The sequence below is a fragment of the Trichosurus vulpecula genome, chromosome 4 (assembly GCF_011100635.1).
Source record: "Trichosurus vulpecula isolate mTriVul1 chromosome 4, mTriVul1.pri, whole genome shotgun sequence".
Classification (NCBI taxonomy): Eukaryota; Metazoa; Chordata; class Mammalia; order Diprotodontia; family Phalangeridae; genus Trichosurus; species Trichosurus vulpecula.
The window spans coordinates 129,710,900-129,738,586 of record NC_050576.1 but is presented as its reverse complement, the minus strand read 5'-3'; the positions used below and the strand labels follow the sequence as shown (position 1 = coordinate 129,738,586).

At 42.4% G+C, this 27,687-nt stretch overlaps 1 protein-coding gene across 2 annotated transcripts in view; it reads right to left on the bottom strand.

Annotated features, from left to right (window-relative positions):
- Positions 1 to 1,098: 1,098 nt before the first annotated feature.
- The window catches only part of CNIH3 (cornichon family AMPA receptor auxiliary protein 3), a 179,924-nt gene continuing 153,335 nt past the window's right edge, over positions 1,099 to 27,687 (bottom strand). For both annotated transcript variants that reach the window (XM_036757231.1, XM_036757230.1), the window contains exons 4-6: positions 8,105 to 8,217; positions 4,564 to 4,707; positions 1,099 to 1,358 (exon numbers count right to left, since the gene is read on the bottom strand). In XM_036757231.1, coding sequence (XP_036613126.1) covers positions 1,331 to 1,358; positions 4,564 to 4,707; positions 8,105 to 8,217 — 285 coding nt within the window. In that variant the 3' untranslated portion in view covers positions 1,099 to 1,330. The remainder of the gene's footprint in view (positions 1,359 to 4,563; positions 4,708 to 8,104; positions 8,218 to 27,687) is intronic.

Below are 27,687 nucleotides of genomic sequence, written 5' to 3'. Positions count from 1 at the left end.
CCACTGGAGATCACAGATGTAGAGTTGAAGGAACCTCGGGCATTATCTCGTCATAGATAATGGTCATAAGATTCTGGTATCATAGATTTAGAGCTAGGAGGGACCTCAGAGGTGACAACCCAGCTCCCTCACTTTCTCAGATGAGAAGATTAAATGAGGCCCAGAGAAGTTATTTTGCCATACTGCAAATCTTTTGTAAATTTAAGACCTACTTAAGTGGCATTAACAGCTTTACCCATTAAAACTGGAACACAGCCTGTAGCACTAATAAGAATAAGAATAGTGGGGTCTCTATATCATGCAGATGAGGAAACTGAGGCCCAAGTGAGAAGCAACCTACTCAGGGCTTCACAGCCCAGACCCCCTGTCTCCACACTTCTGAAGTGTTCTTCCTGGAGTACCAATTAACATTGATCAACACTGCCTGGCTCCTGAAGGATAACAGGACATATCATTGCTAGGGGCTAACAACTCGGGTTCCTTTCATACATGTAAACAGTCAGTTACTTGCCATTATTAAACAGTTACAGGAGGGGGGAGGGGGGAAATGGGGCACTACTCCTTTTGCCAGGCTTTGGAGAGAATTCTTAGCAAGTATATCCATGGAATCCTAGCAACATCCTATCACCAATCATTTGGAACATGAGAAAAAGAAACACAAATGAACACCCCTGGAAGCTTTACTCTCGGGGGCGAGTTGGGGGGGCTGCCGACAGGAAGACCACACATGTCTGCTAGCCAAGGGGGCACCTGGAAGGCTTGGAAGAGGCTAGGAGTTTCTCTGATGTCACAGCCATCCACACAGGCCACATCCCTGGCTCGGAACTGCTGTACCCAGGCATTCCAATCCCTTTGCAGAGAGCTAGCCCAGCCTCCGCTCCCACAGTCCATCTGAACTGTTACCAGGAAGCCAGTGTGAAAAGTATCTGCAGGGAACTGTTTTATGCAGTACTCTTGGTAAGCAACGATTCTCCCCCATGAGAGGTTTGGCTTTGTGTCTCTCCCCCACCTCTCCCAATCCTCAGGAGTGATACACAGCTCATGTGTGGGATTTGGAATGCCAAAGACTGCAATACACAGAGTAACGAGAACCAATCACAGTTTATTCAGCCCACGGGCTGCATTCTTTCAGTTCGGAAGCCAGTCATTCTGCCCACTGGGTCTCTGTCTCTCTCTTTTTTCTCCACACGCTCTATCAATGGCCTCAGCTTCCAAATCCACCGCCTCCTCCAGGTCCTTCCCATCCAATCTCCAGTGTCAATTGACTTCTCTCCTCAAGCCTCCGTCCGTTTCCTGGTGCCAGTCTTTGATGACGTAGGTTGTCTTTCAGTTAAGAACTCACTAAAGTGTAGATCATGCTGCAATTAGAAAGAAAAGGGTGACAGGCGGGAACCGGAGGGAAGCGTTCCATTCAGTGCCTGAGGTAGGGAGGACTGGTTGAAAAGAGAACCCCCTCCCTTGCCTTCATTATCCCAGTCACTAGTGTTAGTGTTAGGTGTTAATACGCACATTCTCTGGGGCCCATTCCTTTCTCCTCCTCTTGCCAATCTTTAACCAAATGTTTCTTAGGAAAGCATATTGCGTCATTTGGGTATCCTCATTGTTATTATGGTTGCTATTCCTTTTGTGGTTGTTGTTTGCTGTTATTCTCCATTTAGAACCAGGCAGGTCATGGCAAGCGAGGGAGTACTGGAGTCTGCCAGCTGCCATGGACCACACAAGGGTCCCAGGGCTCTCTGATGATTCTCACCCTATTGTCGCCAGTATAACTATTATTACCATGATTATTATGGCCGATTGGTGAGCACGGGCCCCTCTGCACACCTCTACAAAATGGACATTTAATTGGACTATTCTCGGGGACCTTCTGAGTCATCAACCTTTGGGGTTTGTGTGTTAAATATGGATTAGGAACATGTGATCTAAGGCCTGGTCCTTGAGAATGGAAGAGGGGAAGTAGGGTGTGGAACATTTGGGCTTTGTGAAATTTCCTCAGGTAATTCTCCCAAGGTAGAGGAACAGCTCGTATCAAAATGCACTAATTTTGTTTCTTCATTGGACAGGAGAAAAGAATCCCCTCTTCACAGAGTGGGGGTGGGGGAAATGGTAGTTGTTAACAAGCTCATTTGAAAAGTCTAGAAGAAAGAAGCTAGAGCATATTATTCTTGACCAATTCTGCTCTAGACTCACAATGAGTAATACTGTCCTGATTAATGGCAGTTCTGTCTTCCGGCCTGGTGCCTCTGGTTTCAAGAGGCTCCTTGCCAAAGTATAAGTAGAGACAAGGGAGGAGGGAGGGAAGTTGCTACTGTGAGGAGTGATATGACACAGCCAAAGAAGGAATCACTGAACAGGCTGGGTGCAGAGGCCAGCTCTCCTTATTCCCAGCTCTTTTCTCTAACTCCCCCTCCAACTTCAGGGATGACACCAATGAGGTTTTCTCTATTGGGGTGAAAGTGTCTAGAGGCAAAGAATCCAAAGTCATCACACTGGAAGGCCTAGGACCTGAATTCAAATTCTACTTCTGACACTTAACCTGTGTGACACTGGACATATCAGTCAATCTCCTTGGGCATCATTTTGCCCATCTGCAAATAAGACTAGATGGTGTCTGAGGTCCCTTCCAGTTCTAGAATTCTAACTCTATGGAGATGACACTGGCCCAAGAAGCAAGAGACTTATGTTCTGAATCTAGCACAGATGACAGGACACCAGGCCAGAATCCATGAACATGCTCACTGGCAATAACTGCAGCTCTTGTTGAGGAGAGAAGAAGAGTCCTTGCAACTTAGTATTTTTTAATACAGAAACCATGAATTTAACAAAATGCCATTCCCAAATTACTCTGAACTAAAGGGCTGGAGGATAGTGAGTCAAAAGGAATGTCTAGAACACATTTGGTTACAGAACACTCCCGTTGACAAGCTGTTGTCAATACCGCCAACACCATCCCTTCCCATCGCCCCAAACGAGCAACCAAAGAGACACATTTCTATCTATCTATAAATCCATATGTCATCTTTCCCTGCAGCATCTCAGTGCTCAGACACAGATATGTCAGTAGCACTGAAATGAAGACCAGAGTCCTCTTCATCTTCTCCTCTTCCCCTCCCTCTGTCTTTCCCTAGAGCCAGAACAAGGCAAAGTGAAGAAGAATTAAAACATAAGCAATCAGGCAGCTTAAAGGACCTGAGTTCAAATCCTGCCCTTGATGTTTATTACCTGTGTGACCTTGGGAAAGTTATTTAATCTTCATTGGCCTTAGTTTCCTAGCCTGTAAAAGGAAAGATTGGACAAGATGCCCTTTGAGATTCCTTCCAGCCCTAAATTTCTGATTAACAAAGATTTCATGGTTTGTGTGGTTCAGAATGGGGTTCAAATCTTTTCTTGTTGATCACATAACATAACTCTCCTCAGTCTGGGACCACTCCTACAGCAACTCTCTCTAGCCCTAGTATTAGAATAGGGTTTTATTTTTTTAAATCATCTTAAGATTTGAAGCCGAATCAAGCTTTGGGACCGTGTAATCCAGCCCTCTAAGATAGGGGAAAAGACTCGATCAACGGTCCAAAGATAGTAAGTACCAGGGCCCGTAATTAAACTAGGTGATTCCCTCTGTCGCATGGCCAAAATCAGATTCACAGAACCACATGGTTGGAAAGACCCTCAGAGACCACCAAATCCAACCTACACCTGAGCAAAGAGCTAACACCTTAGCTATTCATGGTTCCATGCTGGTCAAATAGTTGCTGTCCACAATCTGTTCATCCCAAGGGCCTAGAACTTCTATTTTAGCTCAGTGGTATCTTGTAGCATGCCCTAAGCACCCACAGGACCATTCCCAGGCTAAGAAGAAAGGCAAGTCCAGGAGTTCAATTCACTCCACAATTGGGTTACTGGCAGTGGGATGGGATGGGAATAGTCTGAGCCATAGCAATCTTTAAAGTCTGGAGGACCATAGAAGAATGTTTTTGAGTCCCCTTTCAAGCATATATTCTATGAGACCCTTATAAAGTCTAAGTTTGCTATAGGCCCCAAGACCCTCACTCATCTCGCTCAGGACTGTCAGGGAGATCAAGGTGGGGAGAGGGATTTATATGATCCTACATCTAGAGCTGAAAGAGAACTCAGATACCATCTAGCTCAACCCCTTCAATTTATGGATTAGAATACTAAAGCCCAGGGAGGTCAAGTGATTTGCCCAGGATCAAACAGGTAGTTAAAGACAAAAGCAAGATTTGAATCAGTGAGGACTTTCTACTGTACCATATTGCCTTTCTGCTGGAAATTTTCTGAATGAAGTCTATAAGGGGTTCTCTGGCATCTACTCAACTTCCCAAGCTAGTCCCAGATTTCTAAGGTGGCCCTGAGGTCTTCCCATCTTCCCATGTCCCATGAGAGAGTTAGATATAATCTCTAAGCTCTCTTCTAGTTCTAGCATCCTTTGATCCTATGGCCACCCTTGTTTCCTTAGTATCAACCAGGCCACCGTGAATTTCCATACAGAGGTTCCTTCCATCTGTTATATAGACTCTGAAGGCTACAGGGGAAAGAGAAACTCACCAGTAAAGGTAGTAGAAGAAGGAGAGGAGATAGAATGCCAGCTTACACCAGGCCTCCTTTTGACAGTAACTTAAGGTGTCTGCATTCATGACCACAGGAGGATCATAGGCTAGTTCAGAACTATCTGCAGGGCAATGGAAATACCTAGAGGGAAAGAAAACACCATTGAGGAGCTGCCTGGTTACCAAATAACAGCCCCTAAATATCAAAATCCACCAGCATCACGGTGAACAAGCCTGTAACCTAAGTGGCTTGGCCTTCCACATAGGGGATTTGAATGGAGAGGTGGAACAGAATCAAGATGAAGTAAAAGGAAGCATTTTGTCTCCATTCACCCAATACACTTCCTCCACAACAAAAAACAGCCAGGCTGAATTCTGATCAGTAGAGCCAAGAAAAAGTCCTAACACATCATTTTTCCAGCCCAGTGCAGCTTAAAGGGACAGACAGAGAAGTCCGGACATTAGGGCAGGGACTGGCCAGGAGCACATGAAGCAACTGTTGCAGTGACAACAGGGAACATTTCATCACTAAGGGATGGAAAGAGGACCATATATAATGGGATATATATAAAGTGATACTATAGTGACAGGGAAGCTTAAGACAAAAACACAGAAGATGGGATCTGAGGTGTAAAAGGCTCCCCACTCTACTTCCTTCACCGGTCCCTGCCTAGCCATCCAGTTGGAAAATATCTCCCCTACCCAATTGCCTCAATACCTAAAATTTCATTAGAGATTCATTCATTTGGCTAAGTAGTACTTTATGGTTGGCTTTTTAAAACACGAGAGCTCTAGCAGAACCAGGAGAACATTGTACACAACCACAGACATATTGATTCTGTGACGACTAACTTTGATAGACTTGGCGCTCCTCAGCAATACAAGGCTCAAAGACAGCTCCAAAGGACTCATGATGGAAAAAGCTAGGTACATCCAGAGAAAGAACTGTGGAATCTGAATGCAGATTGAGGCAAACTATTTGCTCTTTTTTTCCTTCTTTTTTTGGTTTTGTTTCTTCTCTCTCATGATTCATTCCATTGGTCATAATTCTTCTTTGCAACTTGACTATTGTGTAAATAAGTTTAATGCGAAGGTTTATGTAGAATCTGTATCAGACTGCGTGCCATTTTGGGGGGGGGGAGGAGGGATGGGAGGGAAGGGAAGAAAATTTGAAACTCAAGAACATGTAGAACTAAGTATTGTAAACTAAAAATAAAAAATCTAATTAAAATAAAAAAAAACACAAGAACTTGGGAAATGTTAGATATAGTTACCTTAGTGTAAATCAGAATACCAGACACCTTCCTCCCAGACAGGAGGCCCCCAGAGTAACACAAGTACACAATCTTGATGGGAAGGGGGCATCCAAAGGGGGACAGGAGTACTCTCCAATAGCACCTTTCTCCTGTGGCCTCAGCCACCCAATAGCATGGAATTTGAAACTAACATATATGATGTATTTTTTAATTATCTAAGCTTTTTAATTTTCCTGGTTAGAAGTCAGACTTAGAATTTAGAATGAAGAACTGTAGTGAAATGTAGAGGTTAGGACTAGGAGAAAGTAATTATGGTGTAAAGAATTGGGACTAAGAGTTAGCATTAGGAGTTAAGGGTTACAGCTAAGGAAGTTTGTTGTTCACTCATGTCCCACTATTTGTGACCCTACTTGGGGTTTTCTTAGCAAAGATACTGGAGTGGTTTGTCATTTCCTTCTCCAGATCATTTTATAGATGAGGAAATTGAGGCAACCAGAGTTAAGTGACTTGCCCAGGGTCACAGCTAGTATCTGCAGCTGAATTTGAACTCAGGTCTTCCTGTCTCCAAGCAGGGTATTCTATCCACTGTACCACCTAGCTGCCCTTAGTGGGGTTAGCCTGATGGACTAAGGTTATAGGCTATAGCTATGGATTTGGTTTAGGGAGGGGAACCTGCAGCCTCGAGACCACATGTGGCCCTCTAGTTCCTCAAGTGTGGTCCTTTGACTGAATCCAAACTTCACAGAACAAATTTGTTCTTTATATTAGGGATAAGGATTAGATTTATGGGACTGTGGGTTAGAAGTTAAGGTTAGGGATTAATATTAAGGATTATATCCCAAGTTGGGGTCTGGGTTAACATTAGGGATAAGGACTGGAGTTAGGGGTTAAGGTCAGGGTTGAAATGGATCTTGTTCCATTATGATGGAACTCTCAACTTCCCAAACATGGCTCTCTATCTGACCTGCCCACTTTGTAAACACAGCTGTTCCTCATTTTGAACAGCATTCATGGGAGGTTGTGTGTTTTTAAACTTTTGTAAAGGAAATCACATTTTAAATAGGTATGGAGCAGGTCTCATTATTTTAAAATGCTCTATAGTAAATCATTTTACAATTAAGAATAACCACCTATGGACCAGTATGTACAAAAATATTTATAGCAGCTCTTTTTGTGATGTCAAAGAATTGGAAATGAAGGGGATGCCAATCAATTGAAGAATGGCTGAGCAAGTTGTGATATATGAATGTAATGGAATACTATTGTGCTATAAGAAATGAAGAGCAGGCAGACTTCTTTATATCCTGGAAAGACTTATATGAACTGATGCTGAGTGAGGGGAGCAGAACCAAGAGAACATTATACATGATAACAGACATACAGTATCTGTAAGGACTAATTTTGATAGACTTGGCTCTTCTCATCAATGCAAGCTTCAAAGACAGCTCCAAAAGATTCATGATGGAAAAAGCTATGCACATACAGAGAAAGAATTATGGAGTCTGAATGCAGATTGAGGCAAGCTATTTGCTCTCTCTTTTTTTCCTTCTTTTTTGGTTTTGTTTCTTCTTTCTCATGATTCATTCCACTGGTTATAATTCTTCTTTACAACTTGACTATTGTGTAAATGAGTTTAATGAGAAGGTATATGTAGAACCTATATCGAATTGCATGCTCTCTTGGGGGGAAAGAGGGAGGAGAGGGAGGGAGAGAAAATTTGGAACTCAAAAACTTGTGGAACTGAGTGTTGTAAACTAAGAAGGAAAAATAAATTTGCAAAAAAAAAAACCCAAAACAAAACAAAACAAAAATAACCACCTAACAGCTAAGAATAACCATCTCTTCATCTTAATCCAAATTTGTATAAACAAGTTTGCTCAAAGCAGGGTTTATCTGTAGAACCTGAGGCTTGAAATAAACAAAGGCATTTTCATAAGAAAGAAGTACTGTAATAGAGAAAAAGCCCTACAGAAAATTCAGGGAGTTCTTGACTCGAGGTTGGGATAAAGGGAGGTCCTTTTGAACTCCCTTACGGTCTCTTTCTGCATCACATGCCTCTTGCAATGGTTCAGGACTCTACTTAGGACCAACCTCCCAAGATGGAGAGTCCCCCTGGATGCCAGCTGAGAGAAGGTCATGAAAGGGACTTGGATGAGTATACTGCTGGTAAGAGATGAAAGGAAGTCATCAGGTGGCTCCTGGCATTGGAGGATCTCTGTCTCTGGCACAGGGCTTCTGGGGCAGATGAAGGGGAGCAGAGACTCAAATCAAAGGCGGTCTTACCTCCAGAAGTGATAGAAGAGCAGGGGAACATTCAGCCCTAGCGTCAGCCACTCCTGGGCACACAGGAACATGATACAGAAAAGGCTGTGAATTGAGTACTCTGGCAGCACCAGCTGAGGGAGAAGCAGAGATACCAAAATCAAAGATTAAGGATGGAACCTCCAACTCCTTTTTAGAGGCACAAAATTTGAATACTAGAAAGACCTTGAGACAGTATCTGTAGCAGGCATTCTTAACCTTTTTTTGTGCTGTAGATCCCATCAACAATATGAAGCCTATGGACCGGGGAGGGGAACCTTTAGCCTCAAGGCCACATATGGCCCTCTAGGTCCTCAAGTGCAGCCCTTTGGCTGCTATGGTCCTCTGCTATGGACCCTTTCTCAAAATAATGCTTTTAAATCCATAAAATAATATACATACGATTACAAAGGAAAATAGTCAGATTGAAATAAAGATATAATTTTTCCCATTCAATTTCATAGACCCAAGAATAATAGTAGCATTGATTTGATTATGGCTCTCAAAATGCAGAGCTGGATAAGGAGGTAGTACGGACCATGCAGAGTGGTAATGAACCTCAAATATAAAGTACTAGATGAATGTCAACTGTTATCCTAAGAACAAGGTTCTATTCCCACTGTGAACCATTTTGGGGGCAGTTTGCTTCACAGAGAAGAAAAGCTTACCTCCCTGGCCATAGAGTACATCCCTAATCCCAGCCAGTCAGACTGCAAGTACGTGTTCTGGGTCAAGAACCAGAGTGAATGGATGTCTCAGAGTAAATCAACCCCTACCACTAGAAAACAACTAATAGCATATTGCAGTGGCCAGCAAGATTGAGACCCCCACTCTAGCTGACTAAGATAACCACCCCAGATGGATACACACACACACACACACCAAGGAAGGTACCCAAGACTTGTTAGATCTGCACATGTACCTAGACACAGACAGTATACTTTGTATTTAAATGATATTATCCTCCACACTCAAAACAGTAACCAAGAATTAATCAAGGGCCCATCATTTCCACTGTCAGGCTTGGTGGATGAATTGGGATCATTAGTATATTGTTTGATAATGCAAGATCCCAATTTGCTCAATAAATTCATCCTGGAAGACAATTTACCCCTGTGCCCTCATACTATTTTTGAACTGTCTCAGCAAGGAACAGTAAAAAGAGCAGTGGATCTGGAGTCAGCAGACCTGGGTTCAAATCCTGTCACTGTTACTTTCTAGGGAACTGGGTTGCACAGTGGCTTGAGCCTTCAGTATGGAGTCAGAAAGCCCTGAATGTGAATCCTGCCTCATATACTTCCCAGCTGTATGATCCTAGGAAAGTCACTTAACTTCTCCCAGACTTAGTTTCTCTATTTGTAAAATGTGGATAAAATAGCACCTAGCTCACAGGGTTGTTGTAAAAATCAAATTTGATATAACATAAGTAAAGGACTTTGCAAACTTTAAATATTTATATATTTAAACTTTATATAAATAAATATATAATAAATACATAAAATAAAAAGTTTATATAAATGCTATTATTATTACCAATTACATCATCACGGTTGATCAACCAATCAACAAACACTTATTAAGTGCCTACTCTATGCCAGGCACTGGCCTAGGCTCTGGGAGTATGAAAAACAAAAAGAAATAAAATGAAAAAAAAAAAACCATTCTGACTTTCAAGAATCTTACATTCTATAAGGTCTTTCACAGTTCTTAATAGCAGTTTTCTCATCTAAAAAGTGAAAGGGTTGGATTTGGTATTCTCCAATGTCTCTTCCAATTCCAAAAATTCTATTATCTTATAAAATAATTTGTACTCCGCAAGGAAGCCACATGTAATGCTCTGGCCAAGTTTAGACGAGTCATGGCAGGCAACTCTCTTGGTAAAAGCCTGGATGGTGTGGGCTCTGGCTCTGGTTTCTTGATAGCTTGCCACCTCAGGGAAAGAATTCTCCTCCTATGCGCATACAGCCATTTTTTTAATCATCGGTTTCAAGCATTAGCCACTTCTTCCAGGGTAATTAACATGTTTAGAGACAGCCGCCCCGTGCCTGAATCATCTATTATAGCGCCATCATCATCTCCAGGTCTGATGACAAATCACTGTCTGATTATGGTTTGGATTTCAAGCCCCACTATTAATCACTGCTGCCTCTTCCCTTTTCGGGGTTTGATTCATTGTGGAAGCTGCAACCTTCCAAGCAGAGAGGATTCATCACTGTCATACCTCTGGGAGAAACTGCTTAATGGAGTCAACCTGGCCCCTAAGATGCTCCAGGCTTTGCGGTGGGGGCAGTGTTCTCGTGTAGCTGGGGTCGAGAGTGAGGGATGTTTTACTTCTAGGGGTGAATTAGGCTTGGACACTGAAATCCACCCCACCCCACAGGGAACGTTAACCACATGTGCTTTTCCCACATTGGCATGAAGGAACCCAATTCAATGAGGAAAAAACAGAGCTCCTCACATGCTCATACTACCTAAGCGAACATTATTCATCTGCCTTTCTCACACCCACCAGAAGCAATAGACCTTCACAGTCACTAGTATCCTCAGAGACACCAGCAACAAGACTAAAGTTGGGTCGAACAGTATTACTCAAACTCAGTCTCATACAAGCCACAGAAGTGAACGAACATGGCCAAGGCATTTAGAGAGCAATTTAATTCAATTCAAAGAGCATTTATTGGGTGCCTGCCATATGTCAAACGCTGGTGATACAAAGAAAAAAAATGGAAAAGTTCCTGTCCTCAAGAAGCTTACGTTGTTAGGACCAGATGAGGGAACACATAAAATTTGAAAGTGTCATAAAAATGCTGGCTTTTATTATTACTATTATTATTATTTATAACATTCTACTGGGGAGGTCTGTGTGCAGATAAGTAAAGACAAAGTATTTGAGGGAGGAATAGGGGTGGGAGCACCAATGATTGAGGGATGGGGGAAGGACTGTGGAAGGGGATGGCACATGGGCTGAATCCTGAAGGTAGCTAACTATTCCAAGAGTAAGAACTGATCAGGAAGTGTACTCTAGGCATGGAAAGGTGGAAAGCAGTAAAGAATATAAACATAACTATCCTACAATATAAAAATAAGCCATAGAGTATAGGCTGTCAGAGAGAGTTCACAGTTAGGCAGACAATGGGGAACGGCTGTGGGAGTAAAGGCAGGGGTGTGCTGGGACCAGCTCAAAATGGCTCAAGAGAGCCAATTGTTAAATTTTCATTGTGAGCATTTCTGTCATGGAAATCAGCAAATGCTGCAAACCAGGGCTGGATTTATTATTTTGTTGACTGTCTAGGCTTAAGAAAGTGATAGAGAGTCTTGGGGAGGGAGGTAGAAAACAATTTGGAACTCAAAATCTTATAAAAGGGAATGTTGAAAACTACCTTTACATGTAATTGGAAAAAAATACTATTAAGTGGGAAGAATAAAAATAAAAGGAGGAAAAAAGAAAGTGATGGAGAAAATATTAGTGTAGAGTAAACTTAAAAGTGTATCCTATATTTTTTTCAGAGAGCTGGCTGTTAAACATTTACCAACACACCACTAAGTAAGGGTACTACAGCAATCCTCCAATAAATCCAAAATGACTTTGTGATAGAGATTGCTGCCCACTTTGCAGCCTTACATTGTTTGGTCATTTCAGTCGTATCCGACTCTTCGCGACCCCTTTTGGGGTTTTCTTGGCAAAGATACTGGAGTAGTTTGCCATTTCCTTCTCCATCACCTCAGAGAGGCCCAGAATCACAAGCAGGACTTCTACAGAGGGAGAAGCAGCTGGCACCTGAACTCATAATAGGTAAAGTTATACCTATTCAATAAACAGGCAGCAAAGACAGCTGTAAGTATGAAGGAGAAGGGAAGATTGCATGGTGTGGAGGAGAGAACGCTGAGCTTGGAATCAGGACTGCTGGATTCAAATCCTGGTACGGATCTAACTAGCTGCTTGGTCACGAGCAAGTAACAACTTTTCTGAGACTCACCTTCCCCACCTTTAAAACAGGGGTAGTAATACTTGCATTATCTGTAATATAAGCTGTGAAATAATTTAGCAAACCTTAAAAATGCTAGATCGGGGCAGCTAGGTGGCGCAGTGAGTAGAGCACTGGCCCCGGAGTCAGGAGGACCTGAGTTCAAATCCAGCCTCAGACACTTGATGTACTGACTAGCTGTGTGACCTTGGGCAAGTCACTTAACCCCAATTGCCCTGCCAAAAACAAAAAAAAATGCTATATCAATTGAGTCATTGCTATTTCATAGGCATGGTGGGAGCACCTCACAACTGGGGCATGCTTCATGCTCCTAGTACATACAACAAACGTGATGTCACCCAGGGCACAGAAGCCAGCAGAGAAAGGGAGCCTTCTTCCGGTAACCTGTTACATAGATCGAGTCCCCCTTGCTCCGATATGTCAAAGTGAACATTTACAACGTAGCTGACTGCTGATGGTCTGTTTCAAGCCGAGAAAGCAAAAGACTTTTCCTACCTTCAGCTTGTTAAAGACTCCCTGCTTGGCTTATCCCTTCCTGTGAACTGGTAGGACTCCGCCCCCAGACTCCAAAACCATTCATTCAGTCCTAAAATAGACTGCCCAGGCTCTGGGCAACTACCCAGTGTGGGAGCATATTTTAAGGGGCAGCTAGGTGGCACAGTGGATAGTGCACCGGCCCTAGAGTCAGGAGGACCTGAGTTCAAATTTAACATCAAATACCTAATAGCTGACCTGGGCAAGTCATTTAACCCTGAAAAACCCTCAAAAAAACCCTCCTTTCTAGTTTCTCTCAAAATATTAAGAAATATTATTTCTCCAGTCTAAAACCCTTCCCAGACTTTTCCCTTAGGAAACTCAGAAGAACAAAGACCAGCACCTTCTTTTAAAATGGAGCAAACTTAACTCTTTTTCTAGATAGTATCAACTCCCTTTCTAAGCCACCAGAAGGGATTACCATGACCCACCTGAGGCCAATGTCTTCTCTTCTGAAATTCAAGGTTAAGATATTGATCATAGAAAGGAACTCTAAAAGGGAAGTGGTCTAGGAAGGAACTGAGTGGTGACTATTCTGTAATGTTAACTCAAAATTGTATTTTAATATATTGTGATTTTTTTCCCAAGGTTCCTATAAATGTTACCTGAAATCTTCTTGGAGCTGAGTCATGTAAGAAGACATGGTAAATATGCTAGTCTGGACATCTCTCCAAGCTGGAAATGGCTTGAAAGTATATTTAATAAAATTGTTTCTGGCACACCTGAGCCCCAAATTGCAGAGTTCATTGCTAGTAACTTTTTTGTTTTCTGCCACACCAGACAGGACAGATACTCTGTTGAAGAAGGTGCTGGTCTGTGCTTGTTGAGATGAGAAAGGCAATCAGAGATTGGCTGGAACTTGGTCAGATTGCTATGGTAATGAAGCAGAAATCAAGTCTGGTCACAGACTATGATGAAGTACGTGTCAGTTGGTATTTTTCTGAGCCTCCTCCTACCTGGGCTGTGGAGAAACCATCCTTGAGGAAGTAAGCAGCTCCTTCACAGAACATGGCCAAGATAGATGACATCATCTAACTCTGCCTTCCCCATCCTTCATGCAAAAGCCCCCTCACCAAAATCCATTCTAGTCAGAACAAGCTGGCATTCAGGCTTTGCTTAAATACCTCCAGGGACAGCAAATTCACCACTGGCAAAGGTAGCTCCTTGATTCTGATCTGGCACAGTTCAGAGTGTTCCTCGTGTTAAGCCAAAACATCTTCCTCCTGCACACTCTCACTCACTGGTCCCAGATCTTCCCTATACAGAGCAAGCCAACATCTCTTCTACATAACGTAGAATATTCTAAGGAAATTATCATGCACCCAACTCGTCTTCCCTTCTCCATACTAGAAAATACTAAGTCTTTCAACAGCAATCAACTGGTCTCTTCAGGAAGCCCTATTTCCCCAGGGAGAAAAAAAAAAGTATCTTCTTTTTGTTTTTTGAAGGGCAAGGCAATTGGGGTTAAGTGACTTGCCCAAGGTCACACAGCTAGTAAGTGTGTCAAGTGTCTGAGGTCGGATTTGAACTTGGGTCCTCCTGACCCCACAGCCCGTGCTCTACTCACTGCACCACCTAGCTGCCCCCAAAAGTGTCTTGGTATAAATCAGTGAAACCATGGATGCAATTCGTTCTGGCCCTACATGGTGTAAGTAACCTACTCCCTTTATCCCATTTTCCCATCCCCAACCAAGCCCTTCATTGGGTAACAGGCATCTCACATCATACAGTGTGATGCAATGGGAAAGAGCCCTGGTTTGGAGTCAAAGGCCCTGGGTTCAAACCCGAGTTCTGCTAACTTACTTGTGTAGGCAAGTCACTTAACTTCTCTGCCTCTGAGGCCTCTTCCAACACTAATTCTATAAAACTATATGGGTTCAAGCTTGGCTAAGGAGACACCTACTGGGGATGTTGAAGTGAGGATTACTACAGTGTATGGGAGATTGGACGAGAGGGCCTCTTCTGACTGTAAGATTCTTCAGCTATTCTAGGGGAGCAGCTCCTGCGCAGAACAGACGTATACGGAAGCCAAACACTCACTAATGGGGCCCCTGCTCCCTTTATTGACCTGAAAGCCATTCATTGTCTTTTAAAGTACACGTGCTATGGAATCTGCCCCCCTCTCTCCCACCAACAGGAGCTATTCCCTATGAAAACTGGCCTTCAAAGACCCCTCCCCACTCCTTTCATCTTTAGGGCCCCAGGAGAACATTCTGCTCAAGTCCTCGGGAGTCACAAAGGCATGAAAAACTGCAGGATTGGGACCCATAATGAGGAAGTCATGGAGTCCACTGGGTTGCCTGCTCTCCCTGAACTGTCTCAGGGAAGAGAACTGAACTATTTCAGGCTATTACACCAGCTGAGCAAGGAGCACAGAGCACGGCACACAAGTTATTGCATCTGACCTTCTATCCACATTATGTGAAAGGAAATGAAGAAGAGGATAGTGGAGCAGCCTAATAGTCTCTGAGCTCTCCCTCTCTCTCTCCACTGCCCCTCACCCCCCTGCCTTCTATCTTCCCTCTCTCTCTCTCTCTCTCTCTCTCTCTCTCTCTCTCTCTCTCTCTCTCTCTCTCTCTCTCTCCCTCTCTCTCTCTCTCTCTCTCCCTCTCTCTCTCTCTCCCTCCCTCCCTCTGTCTTTCTCTTTCTCTCTTGCCCACCTTCCTTTTCTCTCTCCTCTCTCTCTCCTTTGTCTTCGCTCTATGTGTCATCTCTGTTTTCTTTCTCTTTTACCTTTCTCTGTCTTCTCTCTCCCCCCTTTCTCTGTTTTTTCTCTCTTCTTCACTCCCTTTCTCTCTCTGTTTTCTTACTCTTCTCTATCTTCCCTCTCACACTCCCTTTCTCTCTGTCCTCCCCTCTCTCCCCTCTCCCCCTCTCCCTTCCCCCATCAACTGTTCCCACAACTTCAACTATCATTCCCACATAAATCTTCCATAATTCTGACCTTTCTTTAGTTCCAAATGCACATTTCCAGCTTTTGCTGGACATTTCCACTTGGATGTCCTGCTGCTACTCAATGTCAAAAAGCAAATTAAGTCTCTTTCCCCCTAAAACTAGCTACTCCTCCAGACTTTCCTATCCCTATTCTCCCCCCCCCACTATTGTCCAAGTTTCATTTGCTGCCCCTCCTCACCACCAACAACCCCTTTCTCAGATACTGATATATCTAATCAGTGACCAAGACTTAAGGCAATATGGAGAACTATAATGGACAGAGTGCAAGACTTAGGAAGACCTAAGTTCACATTCTTCCTTCCTCTGATACTTACTAAGAGTGTAACATTGGACAAGTCATTTAATTTCTCTGAGCCTCAATTTCCTCATCTGTCAATGAGAGGATTGGACCAAACGGCCTCTAAGGTTTCTTTCAGCTCTAAATCTATAATCCCATGAACCCATCTATTCTTCCTTCTGTAAGGGGAAGAAGTTTTCTGTTAGAAACCACCAGCTTATGCTTTTCACGTCTAGCATTTCTAGTGCCTTATCAAAGATTTAAGACAATTCCTGTGGCCTTAGTAGTTAGCAGAGGCTTAGTGCCTAAAGCTGCATTGGCAAATTCATTTTTCAGGGACATCATGCCAGAGAGAAGGCTGAAGATAATGGAAAGGAGGAGGGGAAGTATAGCAGTATATAGGAAAATCTCACTGCTGGGACGAGGCTACCTTTCCCACACAGGGCTAGAGAATAACAGTAGTAATTGTGCCCTGTGTTTCCAGAGGTTTGTGAGGCAAGGTGCACGTGAATCATCAGAATCATAGAATTCACCAGTTGGAAAAGACCTTATCAGCCATCTAGTTCAATTCATGCCTAAATGGAACCTACACTATTATTCACCCCAAAAGTAGCCATCTAAGCTTTCCCTGAAAACCTGCAAGGAGGTTCCACTTTTGGAGGGAACTCTAATTGGGGGGATATTTTTTGGTAATATCCAGTCTAAATCTGCCTCTTTACAACTTCTATCCATTGCCCTTGGTTCTGTCCCCTTGGGTCAAATGTAACAAGTTCAGTCCCTCTTCCAAATGGCCACACATCAAATACTTAAAGATAACCACCATGTTCTTTCCTACATACTCCTAGTCTTCTTTTCTCCAGTCTAAGTATTCCCAGTTCCTTCAACTTATCTTCATATGTCATGGATTTATCTGGATATTCTCCACCTTATCAACATCCTTCCTAAAATGTGGCACCCAGAACTGAATATAATACTACAGAATTGCTCTGACCAGGGCCATCCCCTCTGTATTCTGGAATGCCTCTCAAAGCAACATTAGCTTTTTGGGGTTTTTTTGGTTTTTTTTTTGCTGCTGCTTTATCATCTTTGCTAATTTATGCTGAGCTTTCAGTTCACTAAAACTTCCAGATATTTTTTCAGGTAACCTGTCACCTAAACATGCTTCTCCCAATTGTGAAATTGATTTTTTGACGCTAAGTGTAAGATTTTACATTTATCCCTAGTGAATGTCATCCTAATAGATTGAGCCCAGTGATCTAGTTTGTCCAGCTCATTTTGGATCCTGACTGAGTTAACCATACCTCCCTGCTTTGTGTCACCTACACATTTGAGAACCACGCCCATCTATGCCTTTATCCATACTATTGATGAAAAACATTTTTTAATTAGACAGAACTGGACTAAACACAGATCCTTGGGATACTATGGTAAAAGCATACTCTTCCAAGTAGGATGTGCTTCCCCATTTTGGCACTAGAAGCAAAGCCCCCCACAGGCCTTATGTATATATTTATTCCTAGTCCTGGAAAAGCTACTCAGCCAGCATCCCGAAATAGGGAAGAAATTAAGGGAATTCTTCTGCCCTAACTCAGCCAGTCCTAAGGGGTGGAGATCTTCTATTGAGAATGTGATTCTTAAAAGCCACTCAATCAATCAACAAATATTAAGTGACTCCTTCTCTGGCCAAAACTCATAACCCCCTTCTCTGAGTTGTCATTACATCATTCACCTTAAAACTATTTCATGTGTATTTGTCTCATCTCCTTACCTAGACTGTAAGTTCCTAGAAGCCAGAGATCAAGTATTTTTAACTTAATATACTGATTGCTTCTTTTTTTAATTTAATTTTCTTTTTTCAGTTAACAAAAATCTGTTTTTTTCTCTCTCATACTCTCTTTGAAATATCCTCATACCCTCTTCATCCCTATTTGAGAAAAGAAAATCAAAACTCTTGGAACAAATGTGTATAGTCAAGGAAAAAATAAATTTCCCACATTGGCCAAGTCCAAAATATATGAGAATATATATTTTAGCTTCTTTGTTATCTCCCTGAGTTCCTAAGGCAGTGCCCCATAGCAGACTTTAGACAGATATTTGGAGGGGGTGAGAGGGAGAGGGAAGGAGGGAGGGAAGGAGGGAGGGAAGGAGAGAGGAAGGAAAGGAAAGGAAAGGGAAGGGAAGGGAAGGGAAGGGAAGGGAAGGGAAGGGAAGGGAAGGGAAGGGAAGGGAAGGGAAGGGAAGGGAAGGGAAGGGAAGGGAAGGGAAGGGAAGGGAAGGGAAGGGAAGGGAAGGGAAGGGAAGGGAAGGGAAGGGAAGGGAAGGGAAGGGAAGGGAAGGGAAGGGAAGGGAAGGGAAGGGAAGGGAAGGGAAGGGAAGGGAAGGGAAGGGAAGGCATGAAGGCAGGAGAGGGGAGGAAAAAAACAAAAGAAACCTGAGTTCTAGAAGCTATTTTACAAGTAATTAGCTCATGGTGCAGTGAGCAAAGCATTAGAAGTGTAGTCAAAGGACTGAGGATTGAGGGCATAAGTCTCACCTCTGCTTTTTGCTAACTATCACATCACCAGTCCGGGGCCCTCTTTCCTCTTCTGTAAAATGAAGCAGTAGGACTAGATAATTTCTAAGGCTGCTGCCAGCTCTAAATTCTATGACTCTGCCTCTGTGACTTTGGGCAAATGACTTAACTTTCCTGAATCTTAATTCCTTCATTGGTAAAATGGAGAGAGTGGCACCAGCACAAAATGCCTGTGACAGTCACATGATACAATGTATGAGAAAGCCTGGAAAGGACCCTCCTCTCTGCTCCCTGGCTTCCAGATCATTTTGCTCTCATTCTTAGGTTCCCAGGGTATGTAGATAATTTGCCAAGTGTCACCCAAGGGGTCAGTGGCGTGAATAAACTTAGATTACTAATTTCCAGTCCCTCTCTCTTGCCAGGCCTCCTACCTTGGTGGAATTTGAGCCCAGAATTCTTTAGCTTTCTATCTCCAAAACACACAATAAGAGAGAGAGCAGTAGCCTTTCTTTGCAGAAGCAATAATCCCAATTGCCTTCATCTTGACTTTTGTGTAGAAGGGTTGGAGGCAGAGCCAAGGACTGAGAAGGAAAACAAGGTCTTGATGTCCCTAGTCTATACACTCACGAAGCATGTCCCCCAAACAAAAAGCTTGTTCTGGAGGCCAAGGCAGGGAGAGAGATTAGATTCTTAGTAAAAACTCCTCTGTTTGGCATTTAAATTCTTTCACAACCTAGCCCCCACCTTCCTTTCTCCTCTTATTATACAATACTCTCCTTCGCAATCCATCCAGACTACCATCTTGCTATTCTTTACATGTGACCATCCCATCCCCCATCTCGGTGCCTTTGCATAGGCTATCCTCCCCTGGGATGTAGCATCCCCTCACCTCTGCCTCTTAAAATCATTAATTTCCTTCAAAGCTCAGTTCAAAGGCCACCTTCCACTGGATGAGAGCGTTCCTGATCTCCCCTCCCACCTCCCCACCCACCTGGACCTCCCCACCAGAATTACCTTGCATTAATTTAATATATATATATTATGTATATACCTATATATGCATATATGTATGCATATTGTATGTGTATATATACATATACACACATATAGATATATATGTTGTCTCCCCTTACAGAAAGTAGGTTCCTTGGGGGAGAGGGCTGTTCATTTATTGTATTTGAATTCCCACCTCCTAGACTAGCACCTGGCACATAGTAGGTGCTTAATAAATGCTTGTTAGTTGATTGGCCCATTACAGCACTCTCTGTTCACACAAACACTTACTCAGTTCATATGAGGAGAGAGAGGTGCTCTGAGAACCAAAGTTTTGAAGGTTAACAAGCGGCTACTTTCTCTTTAATTTCTCTGGCCAATACTCTGCCCAACATGCCACGACTGTGTCATTCTGTGTGCCTCAAGGGACATAAGTAATGGGAAATGGCCAGTCACATTTTTAACCTGGAGAAAAATGCTTTGGTGAAGGTATGGCTGGCATGGTATCTGATGGGCTGAGGAAGAGGGATTAGATTTGTTCTGTTTGACCTGGGAAAGCAGAACCAAGAACAATAGATAAAAGTTGCCAAGAGACAGGATTTGAGATCATTAAAGATTTTTTTAAATAATTAGAACTACCCCCAAGGAGAACAGACTGCCTCAGGAGGTAGTAGGTTTCCTATCACTAGAGTTTTTCACTCAAAGGTAGGATGGCCACTTGGCTTCTGGCTCAAGGACAGGGTAGAGTGGGCCCCTTTCCAACTCTGAGACTGATTCTGGCCAACTAGGAATGATGAAAGCACCAAGGGACCTAAGATTAGCCAGTTACCTCTGAAATAATTTTAGCATCTCTGATTTAGCTCAATCAAAAACAAGTTTTACATATGAGCCTCTGACCTCCTCTGGCCTATGATTAACATGCGTAGGATTAATGCTGCCCACACCCAGCGTGGAATATAAAAATATCTAAGCTTCCGGGAAGCAGAGAACTAAGGGCTGGCATCAGTGCCAGCTGGGGGTGGCACCTGCAAACCTTCAGAACAAAAATATCTAAGCTTCCAGGAAGCAGTTGGGGTTCAGACAATTCCGTGACATTTTTGGCATTTTAGTTTCCAAATTCTAGCAGAATCCCTCAATTCGGGACTCCAATAGAAACTGATTCAGTGTCAACCCTGGATAACGATACCCCGTAGTCACTCTGGTAATAGCTTAGCCAGACCCTCAGATTACATCCGCTTTCCTTCCAGCTAGAGCCATGCCGTTCCAATAAAGATGCTTTCCCCAGAAGCCAAAGATTTCACTAATTAAAGGCTGACAATTACAACAATAATAACAATAATGATTCACATCTATAACATATTAAGGTTTTTGAAACCCTTCATATACACAGGGTGTCCCATGAGACTTTTGTAATATCCTGTTTTATCCCAAATGCTCCTCACAATAACGCTGTGAGAGATGCCATTGTTACATATCCAATTTACAGATGAAAAAATAGAGTCTGAGAGATGTTAAATGACTTGACCAGGTAACATAGCTGATAAATATCTGAGGCAAGATTTGAACCCAGGATTTGAACCTTCCCAACTCGAAGTCTAGCACTCTCCCCACCAGGCCTCTGACTCACCAAAATATTTTTTTAAAAGACCCTAGAGGAAGGTCTCCAAGCTCACCTGCCTCTCAGAATACCTTGTTTCTTTCAAAATTTTGTTTTTGCTGATATTCTCAGCTACTAATTCTGGTCTCCTCTCCCCCCACCTAAATTTACCTTGTATTTATTTTGTCTCCACATTGTACATGCTTGTACATGTACCTGTTGTTTCGCCCAAGAAAACAGAAGCTCTTTGGGGCAGGTATTGTTTTATTTTTATCTCTGTAACCCTAACACCTAGAACAGGGTCTGACACAGAGTAGATGCCTAAAATATATAACCGGTTGATGCATTCCATAAACACATGAGCAAGAATTGTATAGGATGAGAAGGCATCAGTAGGCTGGAATCTGCTCTAGCGGAGAGGGTCCCCATATCAAAGAGAGCATAGACCTCTACCTCTTAAGTAAAAGAGGGGAATTTTGAATTCCCTAGCTATATGACCCTGGGAAAATCATTTAACTACTCTCTGCCTCAGTTTCTTCAACTGTAAAATAGGGATAATAATAGTACTTCTATCCGCAGAGTTGCCGTGAGGATCAAATGAGATATCTATAAAGCTCTGCCTGGAACACAGTAGGCACTTAATAAATGCTTGTTTTCTTTCATCCTTAATAGGATGAAAGCATAGCTACTCCTAGTAGGAAGAGGAGAGAAATTGCATCAGTTATACCTTGCATGAAGGTAAAAAGAAAAGGCAAGCAAGTCCTCCAGAGCTCAGATCCTCGAAAGGAGGGGCTAGCTTGCCTTTTTTGATAGGCCAATTACCAGGAGTTCATTACATCCCATCATTTGTTTTCCTACATTTCCTGACCAAGCCCTTTAATCTCACCAGTTTGATTGTGGAATTTCTTCAGTTTAGTCAATTGATCAATCATGAATCAACGAGCATTTATTAAACACCTATTACATACCTGTTAAGGAATATTACCTAATCTCTGGAAGTAATATGGCCCACAGCCCACAACCTTATCAGGTTACTTAAGAAACTTCTCATTGACCAGGAACTCCTCAGGCCCACCCCTTTACATTTGCATTTACATTTTGTCTAAACAAGTGCCCATGAGCATTTTTTTTCTCTCTTTATCTTCAAGCATTTCCTGCCAAAGAATATCAGTTGTAACTAGGCAAGTAAGAACCATTTTACTTATGGTTTCATGCCACTGACTGTCCACCACCATTCTTGGCAGTGAAACACTGATGGAAATAATTCCAAATATTTACTTCCATCTTTCAAGTGATGAAGAACATTTCTGCCTGAAATGTCTATTGTTGTTCGTCCTTCATTTTTGAAGAAAGCCAGTGGCATCACAATATTGGAGTCAGGCATGGTGTGTTCAGCTGTGGCTGATCAGTCCAATATGAGTTCAGAAGGCACTACCAAAGATCAGGCACAAATAGTCCATTGGGATATCTAGAGTAGAAGCAACTCTGAATTTGCTCAGGCCACGTTTCCTTTTGTGCTTCTATGATGATGCCATTTTTGATGTGGCATACCATGCTGGACAGTCCTGTGCCAGCGCCTCCCATACCTCACAGTCAATATTCAAATTCTTCAGAGATACCTTGAGAGTGTCCTTTGCCACTTCTTCTGACCACGTTGTGAGTGCTTACATTGCACAAGTTCTCTGTAAATAGTCTTTTGGATAAGCATGCATTCAGCATTTGAACAAGGTGGCTGTAACAGGAAGCACCCTAGCATACCCAGGATGGCCTGTTAGCACAGGTTCTTAGATCTGCTTTTCTAGGAAAGATAGCTCAAAAAGGGGTTAATAATCCTACTTTTAATTACATTCACTAGTTCAAGGGAAAAGTCAGCCCCCTAAATGTCAGAGAAAATACATGTAGAGAAATTAGCATAAAGACTAACAGACAGGGCTCTTAACTGCCTGAATCAAAGCAATATTGCTATACACTTTACATACATCACTGGATCGAGAGAGCCTTTATATCTGAGCAGTCACCAAAGAGTTGGTGTGCAACGTTTGGTTAACAGATAATTGTACACTCAATGCAGTCTCACAGGCCAAGATGCAACAGAGTATGGATCCATTCTCTTCCACATGTGCTAATTTTGGCCTGACAATCAACACCAAGAAAACAGAGGTCCTCCACCAGGCAGCACCACACCATTCATCCATGGAACCACTGGTCACAGCATATGCAAAAATCTGTATTTGTATACATGTTATCTCCCCCAATAGAATATATGCCTCTGGAGACTGCTTTATTTTGGTTATGTATCCCCAGTACTTACAAAATTCCTTTTGCATAACAGGTGACTAATAAATGTTGGTTGTTGAATTTTTTTTGAGGGGGGAAGGCAGGGCAATTGGGGTTAAGTGACTTGCCCAAGGTCACACAGCTAGTAAGTGTGTCAAGTATCTGAGGCCAGATTTCAACTCAGGTCCTCCTGACTCCAGGGCCGGGGCTCTACTGTAGTTGAATTCTAACAGGCACATGTTGAAAGGTTACTAAATAAGGGTGGTCTGTAATCAGGCGATGTTGTATCCCTCTGAATTAGTAACAATAGCTGGTATTTATATAATGCTTTAAAAATATTATCTCCTTTGATCCACATAATAACCGTAGGAGGTAGGTACTATTATTAGCCCCACTTATGGATGAGGAAACTAAAGCAGACAGAAGTTGTTCATTGATTTGCCCAGGGTCACACAGCTAGTAAGTGTCTGAGGCTGGATTTGAACTCAAGTCTTCCTACCCAGCTGCTCTAAATTAGACAAAGAGAGGAGAAAACATGGAAAAAAACAATTTTGTCCATCCATTGATTTTCTTATACTTTAAGAGTCACCATCTACCAAAGTCTTTTCTTGATACTCCCCACCCCTACACCCCAGTAGTTAGTGTTCTCGACATTTTGAAATTATTCTATTACTTTTGTATTTACTTATTTCCATACATATTGTATCCTTCCAGAAAGATGTTAAGTTCCTCAAGGGCAAGAGCTGTTTGGATTTTGTGGTTGTATTTCTAGCTCCTAATATAGTGCCTTGCCAGTATCAAGCAAATAGTCAATGTTTATTGAATTGTTTATTGGTTGCATGTAACTACATGAGGTTTTAAATGCTGTCACAGTGACTGTCTGGTGTCCAAGTTAGAAAGAAAAGAAAGGAAGGAAGGAAGGAAGGAAGGAAGGAAGGAAGGAAGGCAGGAAGGCAGAAAGAAAGAAAGAAAGAAAGAAAGAAAGAAAGAAAGAAAGAAAGAAAGAAAGAAAGAAAGAAAGAGAAAGAAAGAAAGAAGAAGGAAGAAAAAAGAAGGAAGGAAGGAAGAAAAAAGAAGGAAGGAAAGAAAGAAAGAAAGAAAGAAAGAAAGAAAGAAAGAAAGAAAGAAAGAAAGAAAGAAAGAAAGAAAGAAGAAGGAAGAAAAAAGAAGGAAGGAAGGAAGAAAAAAGAAGGAAGGAAAGAAAGAAAAGATTAAGGATGAGGCAATTAGACTATTACAACAATGGCAGAAATAGTTAACTATAGAAGAAAAAAATTCTTACTGGAGGAATGGAATCTATGAGCAGTATGCAAACTTCAATTATTAGCACTTAATGAGGGAGAAAGTTCTGGTTCTGAAAACAGCAACAGGAATTGACGAAATTTCCTGCAAATCTTCACTAAATAAGAATATTGAAAACAAATAGACAGCAGCAGGCAATTCAATAAACAGTGAAAATCTTAATGTTCCACTGACTGTCAGTGATGCTCAATCATGGCCAAATATTAGTGATCAAGGCCATCCCATTGACTGGGATGATTAACATTGTTTTATGGGTTGTCTTCCAATGGAAATTTAGTCCACTGAGACTAGGTGATGTATTAAACAACAAATAAACCTTTATGCTGCTTCCTTGCATTTCCACCAGCAAACGACCAACTTCCATACAAGGATATTCTGGATGGGTAAAAAGAACACACATACAGGAATTATGAAAATTTCACTAGATTGCTATACTTGTGTTTTGAAGTAAAAATTGGTGGGAGAAATGCAATAAGGAAACTCTGATGAGATCCAACAATGAATCACATTAGAAAGGGCAATAAGAAAGTGGCAGGATGTTCACAGCTGTATTTGACAGGCTATTCTTTTCTTTGCAAAGAATAAACTAGCACTTTGAGCTTCTACTGAAAAAACTGGAGTCTGAGAGCCAGGCTCTTTATTGACATTATGGAGCTAATTAGTAATCAGAGCAATACTGAAGGAAATATTACAAAGCACAATGATTCTATAAATGACATCTAATAAAATCCAAGGTGAGTCCATTGGCTTGCCGGGCAACAAAGTTCAAGTTGAAACAATTTCTGAAATAGCTTTAATACTGTACTTCAATGGTTTATGTTATCACTGCTATGGGTGGTCAGTCTCTTCACCAAGGCATACCATACCTCCTCTATGATTTAATATATGATCTTGGAGAGTTGCTGTGGTCAGGACATTCATCACCCTGCAGCCAATCTGCTGATGTGCCTCTCCAAAGGCATCTAGGCTTGGACTCAAACAATAAACATACAGTCCATCTCCAGGCCAGCGTTGAAGCTTTTCCTGCTTCACCTGTAGGCTGTTGTGAGGCATTGGAGACTTTAGCAAAGAGTTTCTAGATGTAGGAAAGGAAACTGTTTTTCACCACACAGGAGAAATTATATGAAGGACACGATGAGGAATATATGACTGGAAAAGAAAGGCCATAATCGAGTGGTAGAAGGAATGAATAAGTATTAAGCACCTGTTATGCCACTAGAAGGGCAGCTAGATGGCACAATAGAGTGCCAGGCTTGGAGTCAGGAAGATTCATCTTCCTGAATTCAAATCTGACCTCAGACATTTACTAGCTGGGCCTGGGCAAGTCATTTAACCCTGTTTGCTTCAGTTCTTCATCTATAAGATGAGCTGGAGAAGAAAATATCAAACCACTCCAGTATCTCTGCTAAGAAAACCCCAAATAGGGTCACGACGATTTGGATATGACTAAAAAATGACTAAACAACATATGCAGGGCAGAAGAAAAGGATTGGAAGTCCTAAGGATGCAGCAACAAGTCAGACATAAGGCCCAGGCATTCTTAGGTCAGAAGGTCTGAGCTCAGTGCCCAAGGAATCAGAAAACAAGGGCATAGCAAGTTATAAGGATCTGATGACCTCAGAATGTAGCTACAGGGCAGATGGTAAAACTTAAGGGTCCTCATTTTTATTCCCAATTTCCAAAGTACAAATGTTCATACTGAAAATTTAACAACTGGCTTTCCTGAGTAAGCATGAGCTGGCTCCAGTACACCCCTGTATCCCATCTATGGGTTCTCACCCTGGGCATCTTGGGACATTTTTCTATGTATCCTGCCACTGCCAAGGCAGGAGAAGCAAGGGATTACCAACAGATCCCCTCTGAATCACACAATATCAAAAGTTCTCAAAACCTAGTGTGGTCCCCTGTGGAGGATTTACAAGAGAACAGCCTATATCCAAGTCCTGCCAATTTTTCCTTCACACCATCTCTTACCCATCCATGCCCCCTTCTTTTCTTCGACACTGCCAGCACCCTCGTACAGAATCACAACACCTCATTCTTCGACTTCTGCAACAGTCTGCTGGCTGATCCACCTCACTCAAGGCTCTCCCCACTCCAGTCCGTCCTCAGATTGGAGCAGACTCCAGTCCACTCAGTTGTCAAACTGATCTTCCAAAAGTACAGGTTTGACCACGTCAGCCCACACCAGTCAATCAACTCCATCAGCTCCCTGTCACCTCTAGGATCAAATGTAAAATCCCCTCATTACCTAGCCCCTTTCTACCTCTCCAGTCAGTCTCCTTACATCATCCTCCTCTCCAAGTACTCTGAAATCCAGTGACACTAGCCTCCTTGCTGTTCCTCATGCAGGAGACACCATCTTCCACCTCCAGGCACTTTCACTGTTTGTCCCCCCTGCCTGGAATGTTTTCCCTCCTCATCTCTTCCTTCATGTCTCAGCTAAAATCCCACCTTCTTCAAGAATACTTTCCCAGTCCTTAATCTTAGTGCCTTTCCTAATGAGATTATGTCTTATTTATCCTGTCTAGATCTTGTTGGTACATAATTGCTTGCATGTTGTCTCCCCTATTAGACAGTGAACTCCTTGAGAACAGGGATTGTTTGTTGGTTTTTTTGTTAGTTTGTTTTTTGCCTTTCTCTGTATCCCCCCGATGTTAGCACAGGGCCTGGTACATAATAGATACTTTATAAAAGCTTCTTGGCTTGAGATCAAGGACAACCACCATGCAGGATGAGAGGGTGTGAGTTGTGATTTGCAACACTGGAGGGAATAGCCACCTGGGTGAGATTGCAGATCCATAGAAGTATCTGTGTATTTAACCGTGTCCTTCAAATTGCCCACCAAGCACAGCTGCATCAATATATCAATATATCTATGGCTGGGTTTGCATAAAGGGAGCTTTAAAGACGTGATTCATGCCCATTAAAAGTATAACAAAGTCCTCATTAATAAAGATTAGATGGAATTAATGGGAAAACCGCAAATGGCTAAGGCTATGTATGGGAAGGCAGAAAATTCAGTGGCCAGTTTCAAGGAGGTACAAGCAAGCATTCCTTAAGAAGATGAATTTGCCATATGTGCACCAAGTGTAGCACACAGTCTTAATCTTGCAGGTTAAGTGGACTACA